This window comes from Abramis brama (genome assembly GCF_963993115.1).
Source record: "Abramis brama genome assembly, chromosome: 3".
NCBI lineage: Eukaryota > Metazoa > Chordata > Actinopteri > Cypriniformes > Leuciscidae > Abramis > Abramis brama.
In genome coordinates, this window is record NC_139965.1 from 15013081 (window position 1) to 15033499 (window position 20419).

At 36.5% G+C, this 20419-nt stretch overlaps 1 protein-coding gene across 1 annotated transcript; it reads left to right on the forward strand.

Annotated features, from left to right (window-relative positions):
• The first annotated feature begins 1684 nt into the window (after nucleotides 1-1684).
• ntn4 (netrin 4) lies at nucleotides 1685-19952 on the forward strand. The gene is made up of 10 exons (XM_084109824.1): nucleotides 1685-2131; nucleotides 3888-4363; nucleotides 5333-5602; nucleotides 12371-12497; nucleotides 13415-13600; nucleotides 15339-15528; nucleotides 16401-16480; nucleotides 16662-16730; nucleotides 16805-16978; nucleotides 19262-19952. The coding sequence occupies exons 1-10, from the start codon at nucleotides 2053-2055 to the stop codon at nucleotides 19405-19407; spliced, it is 1797 nt and encodes a 598-aa protein (XP_083965950.1). The 5' UTR covers nucleotides 1685-2052; the 3' UTR covers nucleotides 19408-19952.
• The last annotated feature ends 467 nt before the right edge of the window (nucleotides 19953-20419 follow it).

A 20419-nucleotide genomic window follows, 5' to 3' on the forward strand; every position in this document is an offset into this window, starting at 1 on the left:
AGAGCGCGTTCGCCCACAGCGCCACTCGCAGGACTGGCGTGCAACAACGCCGTGGAAATCACGTTTGAAATGATATAAAATGCATTACAGTTTTGTGTAGGCTAATTGGTTACGTTAATTTCTCAGTACTCAGAACACGTTTTTAAAGCTCTTTTAGAAGACTGCCAGCACAGCAGCAGTGGCTGTGAATCATTTGACCATTTTATTTGATTTACAATGCAGAACTCTATATAACTGTTAGATTTATGTTTTAAAAAAAACAACAGTAAATCTAAATCGCTCAGCAGTGTCCTTTATTTGTACAGCAATTCTGCATCACAAATAAATAAATAAAAGTTGATTTATCTTCTGAAAACTTGTCCAGCTTCTTTTTTTCTTCTTGCATTTCATTACCATTTATTGAAATGTCATGTAAACTTGGCAGACATGACATGCCAAGAGATTCTTCAGTTGTACCACCAGATATGACTGATATATACATACATATACATACATGTATATATGTATGTATGTATGTGTGTGTGTATATATATATATATGTATATATACACGTAAGTACACAACACACAGATATATATATATATATATATATATATATATATATATATATATATATATATATATATATCTGTGTGTTGTGTACTTTGTGAATGAATCAAAGCTTAAAAGCTGCCTGAAAGCCAACAGTAGCCTAGCGGATTAAGAGCGGAAATCTTTTGCAGATCCGCATTCCAGACAATAATTTTTTTTCAATATTTCAAAAAGTGACCTGTCTTTCATCCTGTATTATACCTTCCTGTTGACCAATCTTAAGGCTTTTCCGCCTTGATCAAATAAATATGCAATCTTTTTTTTTCCTGTCAGCTGATTTCACATGATTTAGATCTCAAAATATCCCTAATGCTTTGATTACATGGAATTTCTAACACAATTTGGAACCAATCCGAATGAGATCAAAGAAGAGTCATCCAAGAATTTTCAGAGAATCAAAAAAGAATCTTTGATCAACTGAAAAATAGAACAGTATGAAACGGTCTCATCATAGAATGTTGAATGAAAGTGTTTTTTGTTTTTTTTATAAAATGCTGAATTACATGTATATTCTTTATTAATTTACTTTTGCTATAAAAATACATTTGAATGATCATTTAAATGTGTACTATAACCTCAACATATATTTTTCTACAGTGCATTGCTGTGTTAAATGACAGCTTGCTACAGGCTACTTTCTTATTTCAAAAATAAATCTGAACATTATATTTAACATCACCTATATGTAATTACATTGATAACAGCGACTTACAGAAGAACCAAGCATTCATCAAAGAGCCAACAATCGTTGTAGTAGGCTACACAATGCCAAGTTTATTAGACAACTAGATTAAGAATCCATCTAGAGAAGAGAATAAATGCAGTTTCAGTGTGTGTGTGAGTGTGTGTGTGTGTGTGCAAGAGAAAATAATTGTGTAAATGTGAAAATAATTATTTTAAAAAATGACCAAAAAAAAAAAAAAAAAACTTAGCCTATGTGTGAAAAAAGGCACATATGTGTTAGGGTTAAGGGGCAATGGAAAGTGTCTTTGAGAAAGCGAGAGCACATCCCGCAAGAGCTGACGTTGAATGACTCATGCCAGGAATGCTCCATTATATCGAGAAAAATGCTGGGAGAAGGGGCGTGGCCTCTGTTCTTCATAGGTCCTGTCACTCACAGCAGGGGCTCCAGATTCCAGCTCAGGTGTTTCAGAGCAAAACACACGCGCCACGAGCAGCGCGAGCGGACAGCTGTCACCGGCGAAAGATGTGACTCAGATAGACGCTTGTTTGAGGTTACACTCCAATGGCGCTGTCGCGCGAGACTTCTGTCCTTCTTCAGGTGAATAGTTTCTGTTTGTCATGGGGGCAGCTCACCTCAGCTCAGCGTTTGCGCACCTGGCCAACCCACGCCAGTGAAGTCGTGCTCCTACATGCAATCTGAAAGGCTCTGGAGCGGAATCAGGTTCCCGTGGGTATTGTGGATTAAAACCCTCGCGGGGTTTGATAATTTGTGGATTAATGATTAATATGGAGCTGCCAGGGAGATGTGTGCTATTCGCAGCGCTCGTGATGAGCGTTCCTCACCCTGCGTGTTCAGGTCAGTGTTTTATGCATGTAAACTATTCACCCGCACGTGCGATCAAAACAAGTTGGCTTGCTAAACATGCGTGGTGTCTGAGTGACGAACTGATTGATATGGAGAGATGGGGATGATTTGAATATGCAAAACAAACCAAACTTTGCATGCGCATACACACCCAACAACAAGATCTCGCTGAATCCAGCCAATTTGCATTCAGATTGATGCACGCTAAAAGTGCGTTTAATTTGTCAGTGTGATACATTTTAATTTAAAGCATTGTGTAGCCTATATGTTAAGGAATTATTCAGTTTGGAAATTATACAATGACTATTAAACGTCTGCTAAATTATTAAATAGCCAATATAACCTATAAAGGTTATAACAATGTAACCATACTGTAGCATATGTCCTTTCTATGTGTGTATCTATATGTGTATACATACACTGTAAAAGATTATATGATTAAGTTATGACAACATGTTTTTACATTGCTTTAACTCACCAAAATAAGTTAAGCAACTTTTTAAAATAAATTATACAAGATTCAACTCATTTTTAAACTCATTTTAATGTAATTTAAGTTTAAATGACTTAAACATCCAAGTTGATTCTACTTAAATTTAAGGCAGCATCTTTTTTTTTTTGTCCCCTTTTACCTTTTTTTTTTTTTTTTTTTTTTATATAGTGTACTTGTAACCTTTTGTTGTTGACTCGTGTTCAATAAAAATGATAATAAAAAAAAACTACAGTATAAGGTCATTTTCGGGCGCAGTCTGTCCATGTCAATCTCGTGCCGCTGAAATTGTAATTTTGTTCCATTAAAACAGTGATCTAAACACCGTATATCTAAAAACAACACAAACATTGATTGTGTTATGTAAATCTATAATAAAGTCTTGTCGACATTCCGCCTCAGACTGAGTGATAGTGTGTTTTTTTTATGGTTACTTCCACAAGTGCGCAAACGTGACTTTCTGTTCAATACCGATACAAATCTGAATTGTAATCTGGCTTTATCAGTCCTGAAACCTTGTTGAAACCCATATATGCTAGTATGAAAAAAAACCTACTAGACATTGACATCTGCTCTGATTAGGGATGAGCATAAACAGTAATCGATTATGTCGACACGTGACTTAAAGGGACTAGTTCACCCAAAAATTCAAAAAGATATTTTAAAAATGTTGGTAACCAGACAGTTGACGGCACCCATTTCCATATTTTTTTCCTACTATGGAAGTCAATGGGGTCCATCATCTGTCTGGTTACCAACATTCTTAAAATATCTTCTTTTGTGTTCAACAAAAGAAAGAAACTTATACAGTTTTGGAACAACTTGAGCGTGAGTAAATGACAAATATTTTCATTTTTTTGGGGTGAACTTTCCCTTTAATGAATGTCATTGCATTATTTGACATCTATCAAAGTGATCTGCTATATATATATTATATGCTTATATATTATGCTATATAACTTTTCTAAAAACTAAACACCTTGGACATTTTTCTTGGACACTGATCTAAACCCCCCCCCTGCTTTTTTTGGGGGCACTCTAGTCATAACATTTTGTTACATTCTGGCAATTTGTTTGTGTAATGTTATATAACTTTTCTAAAAACTAAACACCTTGGACATTTTTCTTGGACACTGATCTAAACCCCCCCCCCCCTTTTTTGGTGGCACTCTAGTCATAACATTTTGTTACATTCTGGCAATTTGTTTGAGTAATGTTGTACTGTATTTTATATTTGTGCTTGTTTAAATGTACCAGGATGTGAGAATCGGGTGTGTAATCCTCGCATGGGGAACCTGGCAGTCGGGCGTCCTGTACAGACAGTTTCTCAGTGTGGCTCAACCTCTCCAGAACGCTACTGTAACTACAAAATGGGTAGTTGTGTGTTGCAGTGCGAGGTGTGTGATGCTTCAGTAACGCATCGTGCACACCCACCCGCCTCCATGACAGACTCGCCCTTCAAACACCCGGCGACCTGGTGGCAGTCCTCTCAGGAGACTGCCGTTGAAACTCTTCAGCTGGATTTGGAGGTGGAATTTTACTTCACCCATCTCATTATCATATTCCGGTCGCCACGCCCTGCTGCCATGGCAATCGAGCGCTCGCAGGACTTCGGGTGCACGTGGAGCGCTCTTATGCTGTATGCACACAACTGCAGTGAAGTGTTCAACCTGGAGGATGGACACTGCTGCACTCAGAAATACTCCACAGCATCGCCTTGCAGCAATGGAGAGGTGAGAGAGTGCACACAGAATCTCACATTTCAAAGCAGATGCGTTTGCGTGATGCATTTTCGGGAAAATAATGGTGGTGATGATCAGTAGGCATCATTCATTGTCTGTCCGGTCAAAAAAAGTCACTGTTTGGATTTAAATAGGCAAATGCTTAAGAGTCTATGACTGGATCATTATTGCAGTGATTATTATGTTTCTAGCATGTTATATGTTTGGCATCAGTTCTTCTAACTCTAACTGATGGAGTGTGTAGCTTTTCATTTCTTAAACAACAATGTAGGAAGACTCATCAATTGATGCACCTTTTGATGGATATATAAATGTTTTGTGATGTTGTTTCCATTAAGAGGTGCATCAATTTTTGGTCAAGATCTTGTACTGACAATGCAAGAGTCCAGCACTCTGTAAAGTCTCCTCCAGCACATCCCAAAGACTTTCAGTGAATTTATGGTCTGGACTCAGAGGTACCGATTCATGTGTGAAAATTACTCTTCATGTTCCTTCTCAACCATTCTTTCACAGTTTGAGCCTGATGAATCTTGACATTTTCATCCTGGAATATGACCATGATGTTTTTCCTACATGGTTGTTTAAGAAATGAAAAGCTACACACTCCATCAGTTAGAGTTAGAAGAACTGTTGCCAAACATATAACATGCTAGAAACATAATAATCACTACAATATAATGATCCAATCATAGACTCTTAAACATTTTCCTGTTTATATCCAAACAGCGACTACTGCTTCTTTTTTTGGCCGGGCAGTGTATAAATACCATGTTACATACACATGGTTATCAAAGTATCATGGTATTAGCTTCTGTAGCTCACCTTCATTGTAAAAATTCATGTGTACACTGGTATATTATTATTATTATTTAATGTGATTTAATCAACCTGACTGCATTAGGTTACGTCAGGGGTTCCCAAATGTTGTGTGTGTGTCTGTGTTTGTGTGTGTGTGAGCAGGTAATTTACCGTGCTCTGTCACCCTGGGACAAACTGGATCCATACAGCATTGATGCCCGATCCCACCTTGCCATCACTAACATACGGATACGTCTACTTCAACCGCAGTCCTGCCCCTGCCAGAGTAAACTTCCTGATGCCAACATGCCTCCTGCCCACTATGCCATCTATGACCTTATCTTAAAGGGAGGCTGTTTGTGCCATGGGCATGCAGACCAGTGTGTGCCTGCTGGTGGCCAACAGATCTCACACCCTCCTAGCAAACACATGGTAAGTGTACAGTTGTAATATTTTTTTTGTTTGTTTTTTTAGGTCTGTACATACTAGCTTACACAGTGTTCTTTCATTTTAGTACTAGCATCTCACACCAGAATATGTTCTCTTATTTTAGTTACATCATGGCCTAGAATTAAGACGACTTATTAATGACGACTTATTAATTTGTTCCCTCATTTTAATAAATCATGGGCACTTTGAACTATGTAATAAACCCAGACTCGAAGTCAGGTTAGAACCCATTTTGCAGAAGAGTTTAATGAACAAATCCAAAACAGTAGGTGCAAACGTGATCAGCAAGGCAGGTAGTCAGGCGATCAAGGTAAAAAACAATTATCCAAAAACTCCAATAAACAGGCTGAAGATCATACCATGAGGCAAGACAATGGCACATTGGAGAAACACTCTCTAAGGAAGGTGAAAAGTCCCTTTCATGGAAAGTCTGTTCACAGTGATTTTCTTCAGTTTTTCTCAGATCAATCATGGCATCTTGTTAGTGATACTCCTCAAACCTGTGATCCACACACTAAATCACTGACAGATTACAGAAACCATCTTCTATTCCATCTGCCATACATGATCTAATTATGAAGTCTAACGCTGCACACTGTCAGCTTGACCCTGCTTTACTTAAAATGTGTGTTTCTGATATTTCACCCATCATAACCAGTTTGGTAAATTGTAGTTTAGTATCTGCTATTGTCCCTGCGGAATTAAAAATTGTTGCGGTCACACTCATCCTCAAGATATCTGGCCTGGATCATTTAAATATGAACAATTACAGGCCAATCTCTAATCTCAAATATGATTATACTTGACTGTAATTGGTCTTTTTGAACCATTTCCTTTTTAGGATTTCGCCCATCTCACAGTACTGAAACGGCTCTTATTCATTTGTGTGGTTAATGATATCCTTCTTTCTATGGATTCTGGGTTTACAAACATCCTAATTTTCCCTGATCTAAGTTCAACGTTTGATACTATCTTTCATGATATTCTCATTTCCTGTTTTTCTGCTATTGGAATCGGTGGTTCTGCTTTTTCCTAGTTCATTTCTTATCTCACTGATTGAAAGTATTGTAAAGGGTATAAGTCCGCCACAACTCCACTGACACAGGGTGTTCCACAGGGCTCAGTCCTTGGTCCGTTACTTTTTATCATCTACATGCAACCACTTGATATCATACATGATATTGTAAGCCCATTTATCGGTCCAAATGGGGGTTTCCGCTAAGACGGGTGAAGGTCTCTGCGCATTACTGTCTTTCCTTTTACGCAACACAACAAGATTAAACGAAATACATTTTCTCATATGTATTGACTCCATAAATGAAAAGGGTTTTAATGATATCTGAGCATCATTAAATGTGAGCGAATGTTTGATTATTCTTTTTAACTCTTTAATTTTATTTTACTCGTTCAGATTAGGAAACTATGTCGCTCAGAGGTCCTCACGTCTTCTGTTTAACGTGGGTCTCACGTTTACAAGCCCATCAGTTTTGGTCACCAAACAGAGGTAATTGCTATATACCTTAGATCGGTCACATTCACGTTTACACAATCAAAGATACTTTGGTATAGCCCCCTGGAATTGCATACACTTGAATGTAACTTAACGTTTACTTCAGTAGAGGTATGGCCACTATTACAGATATAAGCTGACCAACATTACTTCTCTTATAATAGCTTTGGATTGGCCATGCCGTGGTTTCCCACGTAGACTTATCTAAAGTAACATTAAATTAAAACAGAGGTAAGACACACCCAAATTTAGATTGGTCAAGCAGCATTTGCTGTTCTAAATGGAAATTCACTTCTTGTCTTTGCAAACCAAGTACACTTGAATTGATGCCAAATATTAGTTGTCACTAATCTGACGCAAAACTTGTGGTAACATACGAATCGGTTTAATCTACTTGGGAAAACAATTTCAGAGTCAGTCGGAATTAAATCAAATGTAACAATTTATTATGTCAGGTAAATGTATCATGCCAATTTCATAATCAGTTCATAGATAATAAATACAAAACATCAAATGCTCTGGAATAAAGAGAGAAGATGCGAACCTGACATTATAAAATACATGATGTGGAGTGCCTGCATACACTCCGCATCACGGGCTAATTTGAGTTACAAATCGCCCTGAGCCTTCTTCAGCATCTCTTTAGATACTCAGACCAAGAAACCCAGAAACCTCTTTTCAAATGTAAACATGAGTTCACAGTGGGAATTTACATTAATCGCCGTCCCAGACTTACTGGGGACAGAGGTTGATTTACATGGGGGCACACCCACAGCAGTTAACAAGATATATCTGAACTCTCCACACCTTATTACCTTTTTGGTTTACTTCTGTGGGAATGAAACCTTTGTACCAGTCGCACTGAGACATTTCAAATGATACCAAACATGTATAATACTATATGATAATTGTTCATATTAAACCATATAGATTTTTGGGTGAATTCAGGTAGGGATGGGTGAAGGGAATGATGTGTAAATTGGGAGGTGATCAACTCAAGTGTGATTGTGTCTCGAATGGGGATGGTAATATAGCAAGAGAGTTCAAATGTTCATTTCCTTTGTTTTCTCAGAGAGTAGCCCTCTCTTCCAGTTTTTCCTGTCTTACAGCGGTCACACCCATCCTTAAGATATCTGGCCTGGATCATTTAAATATGAACAGTTACAGGCCAATCTAATTTACCATTTCTGGCAAAAATATTAGAGAAAGTAGTAGCCTCTCAAATATGATTATACTTGACTGTAATTGGTCTTTTTGAACCATTTCCATTTTAGGATTTCGCCCATCTCACAGTACTGAAACGGCTCTTATTCATTCGTGTGGTTAATGATATCCTTCTTTCTATGGATTCTGGGTTTACAAACATCCTAATTTTCCCTGATCTAAGTTCAACGTTTGATACTATCTTTCATGATATTCTCATTTCCTGTCTTTCTGCTATTGGAATCGGTGGTTCTGCTTTTTCCTAGTTCATTTCTTATCTCACTGATTGAAAGTATTGTCAAGGGTATAAGTCCACCACAACTCCACTGACACAGGGTGTTCCACAGGGCTCAGTCCTTGGTCCGTTACTTTTTATCATCTACATGCAACCACTTGATATCATACACAAATATGGACTTTCATTGTTATGCTGATGACATCCAAATCCATCTTACCACCTCCTCTGATATTTCATCTCTGCCTGACTCACTGTCTGCAAGTATTACAGAAATCAAACACTGGATGCAATGAAGTTACACAATCTACCAACCAGTGATTGGCTCTTTTATTTAGAAAGCGGGACATATTCCGCCATATTGCGCTTTGCAGTTTCTCCCATTCAAAAGTAATAGGAGTGCAACATCTTTGTATACCTATAGTCTTTGGCTTAGTGGAGTACAAGGGCTGCGTCGGAAATTGCATACTCTCTTGAGTAGTAATTACTTCACGACCACTAAAAAAGTACGTTCTAGATAGTATGAATGTAATCTATACATACTACATTCGCCATGCTGTCGTTATCAAGTGACCAGTTACGCTTCTTCACTGCCATTCATAAATCCTCTCCTGTGGCCTCATGGGATAGTAATATGCACACTTCAGAATCTCGCGGTAGTGGGTCATCAGGGTACTTTTTGCCTACTGTTTTATGAGTATATGAATTCGGACATACATATTTTGTCACATATAGTTTTTCGCCTACTATATAGTAGGGAAGTATGCAATTTCGCCAATGGCTTATAAACCTACAAACAGGAAGTCCCTTTAGAAGGAATGGAGTGATGTCAATATTTGGATGACAGCTCCCTGTGGTGGCTGGATGAAAGAGTATCCGGTTGTGGCCTTACAAACTAACGGTGGATTATGCGCCACAAACTTTATTAATCTGTAAAACAGGTCGCATTTGTATGTGCTTCATTAAATATAGAGCTGTTTTACTCAAAGATACCTTCAAAGGAGCCAGCATAGATGAGCATTACCGATGTCATGTCATTACCAATGACAACTTAAAACAAGAGAACGAATTGGTAAAACGTGCTGACATATAAATAAGTCGTGGGAACGAATTGCTAATTAGTGGCCACAATATACGGTACATATTTTTTTCTGCATGTCATGTGCGGGGCTCTGTATTTTAGTACTTCAACTTCAACTAGTACTTAAGATTTTAGTTGCTAAGGAAATATTTGTAATTTGTAATTGAAAAAGGTAAGTTTTTCAACTAGTATTATTTCAGCTTTATTTTAATTAATGAAAATGATTTTATGAGTTTAAGTTAATAACAACACAGTTTTGGATCAAATTGGCTTTCATTTTTGTGGGCATAACAATGGTTATCCACATTCCCAAGAACATGTTTCCCGTATGGTTACATAAACAGTCATCCTTAAGATATCTGGCCTGGATCATTTAAATATGAACAACTACAGGCCAATCTCTAATCTCAAATATGATTATACTTGACTGTAATTGGTCTTTTTGAACCATTTCCTTTTTAGGATTTCGCCCATCTCACAGTACTGAAACGGCTCTTATTCATTTGTGTGGTTAATGATATCCTTCTTTCTATGGATTCTGAGTTTAAGTTAATAACAACACAGTTTTGGATCAAATTGGCTTTCATTTTTGTGGGCATAACAATGGTTATCCACATTCCCAAGAACATGTTTCCCGTATGGTTACATAAACAGTTCCCTGCCTGTTACTGATTCATTCCCTTTCCCCCTCTCACTCTCACTGTCTTTGTTTCAGATTATATAAGCCGTGTTTTTGTTGTTCATTTGGCTCTATCTCTGTGGAGAGATAAAACTCTTGATAGCAACTGAAGGATAAAAACGGAGGGAGGAATACCGATAAGCGCCGAGACGAAAACGAGGGGCTGCGTTGCTCGCCCTTTTTCCTAATTGAGTTGTTGTTGTTTACATGCTGTGATCAGACAATAACAGCAATTAGTCTCACTCACTCAAACACACACACATCAACTCATTGCTCTCTTATCAAAGGTCAGACCGTTTGATCTAGCATCCCAGACAAAACACACACCCCGTGCCAATCGACAAGCATGCACACACAGACATACACACCTCCCACCCAGACATGCAGACAAACACGGTCGCATTGACATGCTTCGTCCATCCACACTCATAATAGGAACACGTGCTCACACGCAACCCTTGTGTGCCCCTGCAGGAATGTTTTGGTTAGCAGGGAGAGTGTGTGCGTCTGAGTGCATTTCCTCCCATATTATGATGATAAACATGTGAAAGTGTTTCAGATGCCAACTGAATGGAGCGCTGCCAGCTAACCTCCCCCCCCCCCTCTCCTCTTTCCCTCTGAAGCGCTAATTTGTCCTTCTTTTTTTCTCCTGAGGTATTTTCAAAATTCTTTTCTCATTTTATTTTCATTCTTCATGAGAGTGACCGATAATATTTATCCGTGCTTTCATTGGGAACTCGCGGAGGAGAGGACATCTGGATGGATGGCTGAGTCTGGGATATTGAGAAGCATTAGGTAAACAGGGCGAGGAGGATGTTTTTATACAGGACTATTAAACGAGAGATGTTGAGCACATAATTAATTTAAAGGGATGTAGGAGAGAATGAGGGGCTGCAGCACGTGGAAATGGATTATGGGTATTTTTTTATTTTTATTTAATCATCTCCCAGGCAAAATTCTGCTGGCTTAGAAAAGTAAAAGCACAACTCCCCACAAGAAGACACACGGTTTGATATAACATTCATGTCTGTTGCACAAATCCTTTAAAAAGTTTAAATATTTAGACTTATTATTTACATATTCCAAATCCCTAAACCTAAAAGTGTGAGCAGTAGTAAGAGTAATGGCAGTCATGTCAAAATGTTATCAATTATACTACTGTTCAAAAGTTTGGGGTCAATAAATCTCTTATGCTCATCAAGGCTGCATTTATTTGATCAAAAATACCATTAAATTGTAATAATATTTCACAATATTACTGTTTACATACTGTGAAATATTATTACAATTTAAAATAACTGTTTTCTATGTGAATATATTTTAAAATGTAATTTATTCCTGTGATCAAAGCTGAATTTTCAGCATCATTACTCCAGTCTTCAGTGTCACATGATCCTTCAGAAATCATTCTGATATGATGATTTGCTGCTCAAGAAACATTTATTATTATGATCAACTTTGAAAACAGTTTAATTTTTTTTTGTGGAAACCATGATACATTTTTTAGGAGTCTTTGATGAATGGAATGTTAAACATTTATTTGTAATCGAAAACCTTTGTAACAATGTAAACCTTTTGTGACATTGTAAAAGTCTCTAATTTCGTGTTTGATCAATTTAATGATAAATTGAATGCATCCTTGCTGTATTAATTGTAATACCTTACATGTATTACTTTTACTTAAAGTAAATGTTTGGGTAGTGTACCTACCTAGTGTATCTAATAATTAGTTTTGGCAATGTAAGTCAATTGGAAAAACTCCAGTGTAGCAAACAAGTTAAGTATAGGTTCAGGTAAGAACACAAAGCGTTAGGTGTTGGCCTATCCCATTTGGTTTATAGTTTGGCAAAGTATGCTATGCGGTATGATTAAATATTTGGCACCTGAATGAACACAGTTGACGCTGGAGCATGTTGGCGATCGGCTTAGTAGATCTGTGCTTGTAAGATTTTTAACAAGTCTTTGGCCTGAGGTCCTCTAAGGTGAATGTGTAACAATATGTCATTGTATTGTGAATTGTGTTTTTCTGGCCTCTGCCACAGGTTCACGGTAAATGTGTGTGTCGGCATCACACGGCTGGGGATCACTGTGAACGCTGTGATCGTCTTTACAACGACCGACCATGGCAGCCAGCTAACGGTTTAACCGGAGAAGCTCATCAGTGTGCTAGTAAGTTCAGTTCATATGTAAAACTAAGTGGTAACTTGGAAAGAGCAGCACTGAAGAAATGTGTGATGTCTCACAACATCTGTGCTAGAGTGTTGTTACTGGTTGTCAGGGTGTTGCTGTGATTTGGTTACTCAAAATCTCAATATATAATTTGTTCCTTACACTGTTGTCATGTTTGGGGTCAGTAAGATTTTTCTTTTGTTTTTGAAAGAAGTCTATGCTTACCAAATCTGCATTTATTAAAAAATAAATAAATAAAAAATAATCATAAAAACAGTAATATTGTGAACTTTTATTACAATTTAAAATAACTGTTTTCCATTGTAATATATTTTAAGTGTAATTTATTTCTGTGATGGCAAAGTTGAATTTTCAGCATCAATACTCCAGTCTTCAGTGTCACATGATCCATCAGAAATCATTCTAGTATTCTGATTTGCTGTTCAAGCAACATTTATTATTATCATCAGTGTTGAAAACAGTTTTTTTCTGCTTGTGGAACATGAAACATTTTCTTCAGGAAAATGTGATGAATAGAAAATTCAAAAGACAATTTATTTGAAATAGAAATCTTTTGTAACATTATAAATATATTTACTCTCATTTGATCGATTAAATGCATCCTTGCTGAATAAAAGTATTATATTCAGTAACATTATATATTATATATATACAGTGAGGAATTGGGCTACTTTTGAACTGCAGTGGTTGACTTTTTATTTTGTGGTAGAAATATTGGACTAGTTAGATGTTTATCAGAATGTTTTTGACCAACCAACAGCCGTTGGAAAATTCTGAATGCTTACCATATCTACTGGACTCTAAAATCCATATCTGGCAACCTTGGTCTATTTGTCTGTGAGTTGATTCATATCTGTAATAACCTAATATGTGTGTATTCTTGTGTCATTGTGTAGAGTGTAAATGTAACGGCCACGCTGAGAGTTGTCACTTTGACGAAAGTGCATGGCTACGCTCGGGTCAACGGAGTGGCGGTGTGTGTGACTGCCTTCACAACACCAGCGGCCGCCACTGCCAGCACTGTCAGAGCGGCTTCTACAGAGACCCCGAGAGACCCTTCACTGCCCCGGGTTCCTGCAGATGTAAGACACAATCATGCTTCATTGTGTAAACGCACGTTCAAATCCACGTTCACACATTAATCGCTTAACATCGGCACATTTATATATTTTTATACTATGGTCAGTCTGAGTTCTTGATTATGACTGGCTGGAAGGGGTGTACTAAAACCATTTATTGCACAGGTAGTTCCAGTCAATTTAATCACTGTTCTGTATTAAAGAAACACGCCGACTTTTTGGGACTTTAGCTTATTCACCGTATCCCCCAGAGTTAGATAAGTCCATACACACCCTTCTCATCTCCGTGCATGCCGTAACTCTGTCTGACACACCCACCGCTAGCCTAGCTTATCACAAAGACTGGAGGTAAACGGCTCCAGCTAGCATACTGCTCCCAATAAGTGACAAAATAACGCCAACGTTTTTCTATTTACATGTTGTGATTTGTGTAGTCACAGCGTGTACAAATAACAAGGTCACATGAGACACAACCATCTTCTGACCGTATACATACTGGGAACTATATTCTCAGAAGGCGAAGCACTGCTACTTGGGTGGAGTGATTTGCTCGCAGCACAAAAGTGAGTAAATCACTCCGCCCAAGTAGCAGTGCTTCGCTTTCTGAGAATATAGTTCCCAGTATATATATACGGTTTAGAAGATGGCTGTGTCTCATATGACCTTGTTATTTGTACACGCTGTGACTATACAAATCACAACATGTAATTTTGTCACTTATTGGGAGCAGTATGCTAGGGTAATTTCATTATGGTTGTTGTAGCGATGAAAATAGTCATTTGTACTCTTCCAGTCAAATATTATGCTGCAAACATCCATAACAGCTTTAACTTGTCAGTGCTGGCAAATGACCATGGTATAAGAGGGATAATCCACAGCTAGTTGTGCTTTAATCTTTTTGAATAGACTGCATTTCGCGTCTGGTGGTTCTTTGTCTCCACGTCATGCATTAAAATAATTTAATGCACAGCTATCCGTGGATTATATTATATACTTATACACAATATTTCAACTTTAACAAAACGGCTATCTAAGTGTGGAATACTTCTAAAAAAAATTGGATCCAATGTTCCTTATAATTAGTATTTTTTGTGTGTGTGTGAATGTGTGTGTTTGTGTCTTAAACAAAGATGAAAGGCATTAATCTCAGATTTTGAAAAGCTGCTTAAAATGGCATGTGGAGTATCTGTGATTTCCCCACTGTTCAGTTCCGTTCCTGATCTCCGTCTTTCTTCAACGTGTGCATGAAAATGCGAGTGAGTGTTTGAGTATACGTGTGCAGCTTGGCCTAGATGTCAGAATTCAAGAGATCAGCGAACATGTCCAATATTGTAGCACACACACGCATGCACGCATTGAGGGGATGTTTGGTATTGAATGTTGTTCCTGCTCGGAATGCTAATGGCTCTTACGGCGAGTCGGGACATGTAGAATAACAAGAACATTGATGGGATCTCGGCCATGTGTGTGTGCAGGAGTGTAAACGCGCATATTGTGAATGTGGAGGCAGACAGATTAATCATCAGATGACATCAGGCTCATAATAATTGACTGCGCATGCAAAGCGTCAGGATAGCTCTATATATTCGTTCTTATGATGTGAGTCATTGAAAAATGCATTGCTTAGAGAAAAGCACAATTATATTTGTGTTGAGCCTCAGGAAACGCCACTAATAATATGCATGTAATTTGCAGTCTGATGTGTGCATTTTGTGTAACTTTCTTTCTCTCTGAATTGCAGCTTGCATGTGTAACCATGTTGGTTCCACAAGTTGTAACCCTGATAATGGAGACTGCATCTGTAAGCCAGGGGTGGCCGGGCCACACTGTGACCAATGCATGCTGGGATACTGGGGTTTGGATGAATATGGTTGCAAGCCCTGCCAGTGTGCTGGTGATTGTGACCCATACACAGGAGACTGTATGATTAGGTGAATATGAACCTTTTTGCTGGCTTTTTGATTATATAAGACATGATAATGCATTTATTTGAACAAAAGTACAATAACAATACACTATAATTTACATAATGCTGATATTAGTGTGTATTATTACTGTAGTATCAGTGTCGTTTTTGTTAACTAAAGCTATAACTGTTAAACAAATGATTTTGGTTACTGAAATAAAATACAATATAAATATTAGATGAAAAACATAAATGAAAATTTACAGTCTGAAGTTTAAGTCGAGGTACCAAAATGACTAAAACTAAAACTGAAATAAAAATAAATTAAAGCTATATAGAAATATTTTTAAATAATAATTAATATGACCGACGGACGTAACAATTTCTAAAACTTAAAACTAAAATGAACTTAAAAATATAATAATAATAAATACTACAATGTTATATAAATAATACAAAAATAACATTTAGACCCTTATTGTAAGTCACATTTAAAAATTTATGAATTTCATAGCATTAGATTACAAAAATATCAAACTATGTGATATTTTCACCAATTGGCCCAAGGTGATTGTAGGTGAATTTGGATGGAATTTGAGTTTGTCCTAGCAGAGGACAATCAGAAAGTGTCCAAATATTTTTCTTCATTCTGAATAGTAATGTACGTTTTGTTTTATCATTCAACACATGCCATCTTTGACGCTTCTTGCTAGGAAAGTGTGCTTGCTACACCAAAAAAAATGTTCCCATAAGGTCAAAGACATTTTGTGGTTTACATGTAGTTGTATTATATAATTTATATATTATGATATAAATTACATTGATAGATAGTAACATAGATATATAACCATGCATGTGTTTTCTTTGTGTGTGTGTGTGTGTGTGATTCTTGTCTAGGTCTGAATCAGATCACAACGGCACGGCAGAAAATCATCTTTTTCGAACAGAAGAGCTTTTCTCCGCCCTTAGTCATCCAGGTATTAAATGGAAATCTTGGAGCTGATAACAGCGCTGTCTTGTTCCCGTGAAAAGTTTATTGTCTCGTCTGGGTTAAAGGCATGTGCTGTTGTAAAGTCGTGCCTGTTTTTAAGTTGTCATAGCTACAGAAAGAAACTGACAGCCAGTACTTTAATTGCTGGGTATTTCTTTTCTTGACAGACAAGTGTGTATGCAAACAGCAAGCCCTTGGAAACAGCAAAGTATTCTGCAACGTAAAATATGCTTATGGTAAGCAGCGTATAAAACTTTTAAAAAATTGTTCACTTCACGTAGTTAATGTGTGTTTGCTTGTGTGTTTGTAGCAGTGAAGGTGAGAGTGCTCGGTGCTCATGACAAGGGCTCTCATGCAGAAGTGGATGTGAAGGTTCTCAAGGTGTTGTGGGATAACTCGCGCCTCAGGCTCTCTCGGGGAAATCGAACCCTTTATCCCGAGTCGTGGACCTCACGAGGCTGCACCTGCCCTGTACTTTTCCCAGGTTAGCAAACATGCACACAGATTCATGGTTTGTCATGATACGCAAGCCCGTCTGCACATTTCCCCGCACATTTTCTGTGTTGATTGTGGGGATAAATCCGTGGAATGGATTTAAATCTGATCAGATTGCGTTAAATGGAGAAACGTGTTTAACTGGAGGTATTCAAATCAAATGCATTGTAAATTATGTGTGAATTTACAGCGTTTTCACCGGAGTTCTGTGAGCGCAGATTCCGTGGAAGCAAAGTTATTTAATATAATGCCATATCACACACAATCTGGGAAAGGGAACATATTCGGTTCACTTAGTTTTGTTGTGGCCATGACATATTAACTCATGGGAACGTGATGATATGTCGTGGCCTCGAGATCCTATGTTTAGGGAACGATTCATTCTTGTGGCCATGAGTTTAATGTGTAAACTAACTTGCATGACCATAGCAACCTGTGATTATCACAAATGGATATTATTAATAAATTCATATTTTATTTTGAATTAAGCATGACAAATTTAAAATTGATTATATTAACCTATAGCCTATTATACTATTATATTAGGCCTTTTAAATCCATTCACCAATCATGTCTTTTTTTATTTAATATTTTTGTATTATTTTATTAAGTTTGTTTAAAAAAAAAGTTATATATATCTTAAAGATTTGTTAACATGCATTCTTTACCTCAATGAGCTCATTGTTTTTGCCCTTAATTAATACACTTAATTTATTTCAGAAATGTGTATATATATATATATATATAATGTATATGTGTGTGTGTGTGTGTGTGTGAATATATATTTATATACATATACGCACACACACACACACACACACGTACATATATATATACATACATACATACATATACATACATATACATATATATATATATATATATATATATATATATACACACACACACACACACACACACACACACACACATATATATACATACACATGCTTTGAAACGATGTGTATTGTGAAAAACGCTATACAAATAAATGTGAATTGAATTTATCAAAAAATGTTAAAAGAATATGTAAGAACTAATACTTAAACTAATATAGGCCTACAAGAAAACATTACCCATCTCACAGCCTTTTAAATCCATTCACTGATCACGTCATCTTTATTTCATATTTTTATATTATTATTATTAATAACAATGTTTTATTAATATAGTGCCTTTCAAGGACCCAAGGACACTTTACAAAATAGACAAATAATACAGAAGAACAAGCAAAGAACAACAAGCAGCCAAACAATAAACACAGCATGGCAGATGAAGAACTGAAGAAGTGTTGATATAGCAGAAAGGGGAACCCATTAGTTTCAAAACAACGTGAATAAATGAGTTTTCAGTTCTGCCGTGAAGAGACTGCTCAGAGTTTCTGGAGAAGCTTATTTCAGAGCTTAGGGCCATAATACTGAATGCCCTAGCAGGTTGAACCCATTCATTTGATAAAAAACTATGGTCATATATCATAAACACACAAACTCAAAGGCCTTGCGGCAACCCGTCAAAATAAAAGTTCGGAAATTGTGACAAATATATTACAGTTGTACAGTAGAAGCTATGTCTCAATGTAATAATAATACTAAAACTAATAATAATAATATTGTTTGAGAAAAAAGTTAATTTCAGATGAAATTAATTTCAGATGATTAAAAAATAAATTAAATTAATGTTTTATGCTTACATTTGATTGCCAGAATCTTGTGTTCATATTTACGGAAGGGGTAGGCGTAGGGGTATAAAAATAAAATTGGAATTGGGCCAAGGCTCATTTATTGTCACATACTGGCATAGCCTAAGCCTACAGAAATGCAGTTAATAAATCATAAAAACTTGATTTCCGGGCATGATTGTGGAGTATTTACAGTATTTACAAAATATATGCTTTAAGTATAGTACTTAATTAACCTAATTAACGTTCTGTATATTATGTTAAAGAGATACATGAAATGAGGGGGGAAATAAAGCAAATACATAACAATGACAAAATATAACCCAATAATAATATACAAACATTAATGATCAGTGAATGGGTTTAAAAGGCTGTGGGATGGGATGGATAAAAATGTAAAACATAATAAACTAATAAAAGCACATAACGAAAATATAAGAATAAAAGAGTTAAAATATTAATACATACTTCAAGAGTTTATATATAATACTAAATTAGTTCATTTTTAACACTGCCTATTTTTTTCATACATGTTTGGTGATATTGGCCTAATGTGATACTTTTGTGATCAAACTGTTTTTCCTCTTGCTTTAGGGATGGAATATCTTGTAGTCGGACACGAGGATGTGAGAAAAGGCCGTCCCATGGTTAACATGAAGAGTATAGTGAAGCCATGGAGACCCAGCTTGAGCCAAAAAGTCCATCAGCTTCTGAAAACGAAATGTAGTTCAAAGACCTAGAGTCTTCCATGCTACCTGTCAACTTAGCCTTTATTTTATTACGACCATTTTCACCCTCTGAATCAATTCTTTGAAACAGTGGTTCTCAACAGTTGCGACTTTTGTCCAAGACAAAATTTTGGAGACCCTCCTGTCTAAGCTGATATGTACCTCTGGTACTTCTGGTGTAATAAAATAAAAAATAAATGAGTTTAATGTTGTAAATGTCAAGTTTTTATGTGAATATAATTACATTTATACCATTTTAAGACCTATTGGGAGGCTTGCTGAGACCCCTAGTGGGCCCCGGCCTCCTGGTTGAGAACCACTGCTTTAAACCCAGCTGTATGGATGTATTCGCTAGCTGTCAGGTGAATACTAGCACTGTACAAAATGTATAAAAAATATGTATGTATGTGTATATATAAGATAATATATGTAGTTTTTTATTTCTATAACTAACCCTGTATATAGCATGCATTTTGTACACATAAAAATACAACGCATATATGCAATATTATTGTCTTATGGTTACCTTTATCACAACTGAAAAAAATACTTTATGTTATGAGTTTTCTTACATTTATTGGCATGCATTAATACATTTTAGTACCGACCAAGACCACAAGGTGTCAGCCTATAATCATATTAATGAGTATGTTGAATCATATTCACAAGAACACAAATTCATGTATGTAATGCAACATGATTTACTGCTGATAGAAAAGGTAGGCCAAAGCTGTCTTAAAAATCTTATTACAAAAGTGAAATGGCTAAAGCTCACACTTAAAGGGATAGTTCACCCAAAAATGAAAATGTTGTCATTTACTAAAGAAGATATTTTGAAGAATGTTGGTGACCAGTTAATGGTAGCTATCGACTTCCGTAGTACTTTTTTTCCTACTATGGAAGTCAATGGCTACTGTCAACTGGCATGGTTAAACACATTCATCAAAATAGCTTCTTTTGAGTTCAATAAAAAAAATATATATCTATACAGGTTTAAAACAACTTGAGAGTGAGTAAATGATAG